The 6,227-nt window shown below is 41.4% G+C and overlaps 1 protein-coding gene across 1 annotated transcript in view; it reads right to left on the reverse strand.

Moving 5' to 3' along the window:
* KDM5B (lysine (K)-specific demethylase 5B) overlaps positions 1-2,885 on the reverse strand; it is a 46,531-nt gene extending 43,646 nt beyond the window's left edge. Inside the window, exons 1-4 of the mRNA XM_009881346.1 lie at positions 2,835-2,885; positions 2,539-2,616; positions 1,104-1,226; positions 50-220 (exon numbers count right to left, since the gene is read on the reverse strand). Coding sequence (XP_009879648.1) covers positions 50-220; positions 1,104-1,226; positions 2,539-2,616; positions 2,835-2,885 — 423 coding nt within the window. The remainder of the gene's footprint in view (positions 1-49; positions 221-1,103; positions 1,227-2,538; positions 2,617-2,834) is intronic.
* Positions 2,886-6,227: the final 3,342 nt, after the last annotated feature.

A 6,227-nucleotide genomic window follows, 5' to 3' on the forward strand; every position in this document is an offset into this window, starting at 1 on the left:
GACTGGCTGTTAAATGAATTGGACTTCAGTTAGGTTCAATATAGCTTACCAATAGGCTTGCTCCAGACTGGAATAAGTTGTAAGGATAGAGAATGCGCTCATAATGTGCACGGATGTGCGAACCTACGGCTTTGCCAGGAGCGAATCCCATCCTAGTGGCTATTTTGGTCCATTTCCTCTCCTTGCAAACTACATCAAATCCTCCTTCTTCTGCAACTAGCTAAAAAGTGAAAACAAAATGATGATATATTTAAAACTAAAATTATCAGCGTTTAAGGAATTCACTGCTAGTTTAACAGAAAAGACAACACCACAATTGCTATTTTAAACCAGAAAAACATAGATGAAAAACCAAACCAACCACCAACAACCAAAAAAACCCAACCCAAAACATTAAAGTTGTTAAAAAGCTATAACTGGAACATAAGACATAACCATATAACCTATTCAGGAAGTGTAAACTTGTTGAATTACTTCACAAACGAGTCAGCACCTTTATTAAATGACCAAACAGTAATTCAGCCTACTTTTGAGAATTTGTCTGGCTGCAATTTGTCACGCCTCTACTTTGTATTCCAACACAACTTTCTAGCACAGTACAATCAGTGCCTCTCACTGGAACAAATACGATGAAATGGGCTCAAAATCAACCAAATAAAAGCTAACCTAAACATAAAGAAACAGAGAGGACATATCCTCGGGGTCAGCAAATCCCATCCCTTGCTATCAGAATACATAAACTTCTCCAGAAGTTTAACAAGCTTCATCCTAAAATCAGATTTTTTCTCCCACATTCTTAAGGAAAAATGTTTTTCTCACTGCTGTCATTGTTCAGAAGCTTCCTTCAGTTAAGCCTAAATTTATTCTTGACTAGTGTGTACCCAAGTTCAACTTTAAAGAAGAGCTGAAAATTTAATTTGATCTCCTAGCTCACATGAAAACTCCCATGGTATTTTATTTCCTACTATTTTGTCACATTAGCTGTGTTAGGTTAAACAAAGTAATATCCTCAAATCTCCCTTGAACAACTGTGATACCATCCCAGAAACTGAGATAACACAACATCTTTTTAAGGAAGAGTTTCTCCCGTGTAACAGTCTTACTCTGTTAAGCTGAAATAAATCCAAGATCTTCCTCTCCACATGTGGAATTTTCAGCGTACATCCTTGAAGCTCCCAAAACTTTGCAATCTGGTCCAGAAAATTCAGCTTTACACGAGTTTGGGCCTGAAAAACAACAACAACAAAACAAACAAACAAAAAAAATGAACTGCATACGCTTTAGTATCCAGCATTTACAATGCTGCAGCCTCAGTTGCCTGCATGGCTTTTCCCTCTGCAAGTATAACTTTGCATTTTTCCCCTCCCATCATATGCAGGAAAAAAAAAATTCCATACAGATAACACCAATCTTTCCTCAAGTAATTTTTTAATTTTTACTGCATTTAGGAAAGTACTTTCTGAGAAGAGACAAGCAATGAGTTATTACTGCTAAAAACTACCTAAACTAGCTGCTTTGCTAGGATTTATTACATTAAAAATTTAATGTAATAGTTTATTATTATTAGGTTTAAAACCAAAAATAAACCAACATTATGGCTTATTAAAAAAGAAGATAATTTAAAAAGGGTTCTTCTGTTATCCCTTTTCACTCCCAACTGCGTTTGTTTCATTTTTATGGATACAAACCGGTCAGGGCAGGGAAAGCCAACTAATCTGTTTGCACAGCAATTCACACAGTAAGCTAATTGGACCATTGCTATGTTAAAGCATAGTAGCTTAAACTGAAATTTTGACACATTTTCTATTCTTAAGGTAAAAAATGGCTGCGTCTACACACTAGCTCGCTCAAACTTCAGAGAGCTCTGAATCAGCCCGTGTCAACACAAATCTCTTCGGGCATCCGAAGCCAGCGCTCGAGCCCTCCCCCTGGCACTCCACATAACCACGCCAGGACTTCAGAAAGCGAGCGTCAGGAGAAGAATCAGGCAGGCGAAGAGGCACCGCCATTCCCACTCATACCAGCACAGCAGCAAGCTAAGCAGGGCTCCTCGCCACTCCCTTCTGCTAGTCTGAATTGACGAAGCAGTGAATGAAAGTGCTTGCGAACAGCAGATTTCACTCCAACTGAATCCAGATTTTGTAATTGTTTCTTGCAAATGGCTTGTTATTTTTAAAGGACTCTGTAAATGTTTCATCTCTTTTACTTTTAAAAGATGTTGTATGTGTACAAAATACAGATAGAAATCTATGGCACTTGAAAATTTGAGTTTAACGACTTATAAGCACCTTTGTGTGGAAAAGGCCTGAATTATGTTCCTCTAATGAGCACTAACTTTACTTTTTATGCTTGGCATGTTTTTAACTAGATTCCAAAACTGATGAATTTCTGTGCTAATTAAAACGTGATGTTCAGAGGTCCCAAGTGCTGTCAGTTCAAGTCAAACACAGCTCATGGTCAATCCACTGGAAAACACCACCTCTCAAAAGAGTATTTAAACATTGTGGAGCAGAAGCAACGTTCAGGTTTATAGTTTACCTCTAGTTCATTGAGCCTCTGGATCCTCGGTGTAAAGTGAAGCTTATCGACATCACATGCAAATGGAGGCTGCCAGTCCTGGAAAAAACAGAAGAGCTTCATCAAAAGACCAGGAAAATGAAGGACACTTCTCTGTATGCCAGTCAAAAGCCAGGTGATGCCACAGTATGGAAGAGGTGTCCGAGGTTTCCAAACCCTCCTCAGCACTAGTGGGCACAGCACGTGCTCCCCAGAAGACGGCAAGAGCCCAGCCCGGTGGCTGCGCACCACCTCCCCGTCGCAGGCTGCATCCCCACCTCGCAGGCTGCATCCCCACCTCGCAGGCTGCATCCCCACCTCGCAGCCATCGCACCCCACCACGCCCCCAGCTGGCTGTGGGGAGGTCTACGGCTGCTTCCACATCACTGCATGGTGAACAAGCCTGGAAAGCAGGAAGAACAAGATATGCCCAGGCAAATTCATTGTCTACCCCTGGAAATATTTAATTGTGCCTTTAAAATAGACAGATATTGAAACCATGAAATAAATGACACTTGTGGACCAAGGACCTGTCCTCAAAGCTGGACCTCCAGCTGCACCCCGGGTCAGTCCATCTTCTCCCTACCCAGGCAGGGCAGCTGACGGTGCTGCACCAGCCATTCGCCCTGGTCTCGCACCAACTGTCCCCGTCCCAGGACCATCCCCAACGGGGAACTGCGCGACATGAAGGCTGTGCCATAGGAGAGCGGGAGGAGAACTCCCTGGGAAGCGCTGCCGCCGTGCAAGGCAAACCCCCCCAGTGCCACCAACGGGAGGAACAGAAACTCCGTTACAACTCTGAGATAGGATGTCACTTATCTTAACAAATTCAGTATTGTTACCACGCAAAACACAGAACAAAGTGCAGTTTCATAAACCATGCTCCAAACTAATGCCTGCCACTATGGGGAAGAACAATGTTTGATAGCAGAGGCTTGAAATGCTTGTGAAGGACAAATGCAGCACTTAGCTGGTCTCTGAAACAAACAGCAGCTGCACTAAAAAAAACAGAAATAAAAGCTTCTTTGCCTAATTCCTCGTCTGCAAACATTCAGGAACAGCTGGAATGTGATCAATTAAAAAAAAAAATTACTTTGACAAAATACCTGCAACTGGTAGTGTTATTTATAAATACAACTATAAAGCAATTTTATCTTTTAGATCTCTGACATCTATCACATGCAGTTGGTTTGGCAATACACAGCTTTGCTAAACCAAATTAGATTTGATTTAAACTTGACAGTAATTTATTACATATAAAGCTATCTTATTATCACTAATTACAGAATGAAGATAACACATGAGAGCTACTGATAGCAAAGACAGACAAGAACTTTCTACTGGCAAAAAGAACGTTTACTCAACACCTGTGGACTAAGGCAACTCAAGACAGACTAGCATCAAAACAAGAATATTTGGTATTTTAGCCGACATACTTAATACAAAAATAAGTGTCAAAAACAACCATAAAGGATTTATCTCTTACAAACAAACACCCAGGTTCAATTCTATACTGTGACAACCCTCTCCTGTCACTAGAGCAAGCCCACAGCAGAACCAGGTATTTTCACAACTAGAGAGAAGGGATGCAAGAGCCACCGAGAACGTGGAAAACCTGAGGAGCAGAGAGGGACACCAATCTACACATTTTAGCAATTGTTGACTAATCCAGACGTCTGAAGTTTTCTGATCCTACAAGGCAGTTCCAGCACATCAAAACTTGGCAAGGTTGAAATTAAAATTTGAACCAGAAGTTAGACAACAACATGGGGATCTAGATGACAAATTATCAAGAGGATGGTCAATCCTCAAACAGTGGGACACGCTTCTCAATCCTTTTTAGTGTTTTAACCACAGGACTAAGACTGGCGTCCAACAGCATGATGTTCTTAAACAGGTAGATAAAATTAACCCTACGTTTGTTTGCCAGAACACCAACTGCAATAAAAATAGCAAGTCTAACAAAGAAAACATTCAACATTCTTTTGTAATGTTCTGATATCTGATGAATCATTCAAACTCCAAGATGAGAAACATGACTGGGAACATTTAGGGCAACGTTTGAAGTGTTGTACTTCAACATGACAAATCCGACTTCCAAGCTGAACCCATTGGTTACATCATTGGTCACAAGTCTGGAGCTTGCTGTGTTCATGAAGAGAGACAGAAGACAGGCAAGCAAACCAGAAGAGGACACACAGCAGTAATGACATACAACACCCTTGGGACGTGCTGGGTATGCTGCCGAAGGGAGAATCGCAAGATGGATCCTAGGCACTTTGTTTCAGCTGAGAGAGTAAATAGCATGTGTCGACTGACTGCTTAGCTAAGTAATAAGCCAAGGCAGTTTCCAGGTTGGCCATGCATCGCCCTATGACAGGACCCTGTAATGAGGATCTGCAGAGGACAAGAAGCAGGAATAAAAAGAGCAGGAGCAAGAATTCAGCTCACATAGGCAATGACACTACTCTGACACTGTTACTGATGCTGTGCTTCAAGGGTATCACTTGCAGATAAAGGACTGGCAGAGCATCAGTAAAGCCAAAGAAGGGAGAGGAGGGGGCACGAGCCTCTTCTGGTGGAGCCCCATGGCAGTGTCTGCTGCTCTGAGGGAAGCCCAGAAGAACGCCCACGTGCCACAACAGGAGGAACAGGATTCCTACCTGGTCTTACAGGCTCCAGCCCACACTTAATCTTAAAGAAATAAAGATACAAGTGTCCCCAGGACAGATACAGACTTCGGACCCACTGCTAGAGAGCAGCTTGTCTTCCGACAGGACAGAAGTAGCTTGTCCCATCCACTTATAAAAGCAAATGAAGAAGTTTGTGTGCATTAGCTCACAAAAACACCTAATTCACAACATGGTGTACCAAAACATACTACTACAGAATTCGCTGATTAACTCCATACATTTACTGACCAGCATACGTTTTGGAAAATTCTTTCCGTTTTGGCTAGACACTTGCGCTAGCAAAGCACTAGTTAAGTTCATCAGAAAAAGTAACAGGACTCCAGACAACACAAGCTTCCACAACAGGTATTTTCTACACCTTGCAGTTTTTAAGTTTAATGATACTGAATGAACACTGCACACACCAGAACACTGTGATGGTATGTCAGCTGTTTTACAAAGGGAAGCTTTGGAAACTTGATCTATTCAATACAGGACTTTTAGTAGATGGCTTTTCAGTCTATTAGGCAGATGGGTCCATCAACTAGAAACAAAAAGTTAACAGCCTTCAAAGTGTTTAACTTTTAGCAAGGGGAAAGTCATTGCAAGAACTTCTGTTGAGATATGGTAAATTGGCTTAATGAGAGGTAACACTGGATTTACTCTGGCTTTTGATGTTTTTAAGCAGGTAGAGCTGAGCGAAATGCATGCTATGTAATAGGTCATATTATATTATTATAAAAAGAATTCTGATTTTATAAACACACTACTGCACATCCCATTTATCACAAACTGTTTCATAGGACATTAGTCACAGTTACAGACATAGAGCCACTCACCATTGTAGCAGGTGTAGTTAACAGGCCTCCCTGACTGTCACTGATTTATTTTAAAGTCACAAACAGTTCACTTTGGAGCATCTGAACTACTCCAAGTTGAAATAACCCATGAGAACAGCAGTTATCATCTTACATTCCAGGGTATGACAAGTTCCTCAAT

This window comes from Charadrius vociferus, unplaced genomic scaffold (assembly GCF_000708025.1).
Source record: "Charadrius vociferus isolate BGI_N301 unplaced genomic scaffold, ASM70802v2 scaffold333, whole genome shotgun sequence".
Taxonomy (NCBI): Eukaryota; Metazoa; Chordata; class Aves; order Charadriiformes; family Charadriidae; genus Charadrius; species Charadrius vociferus.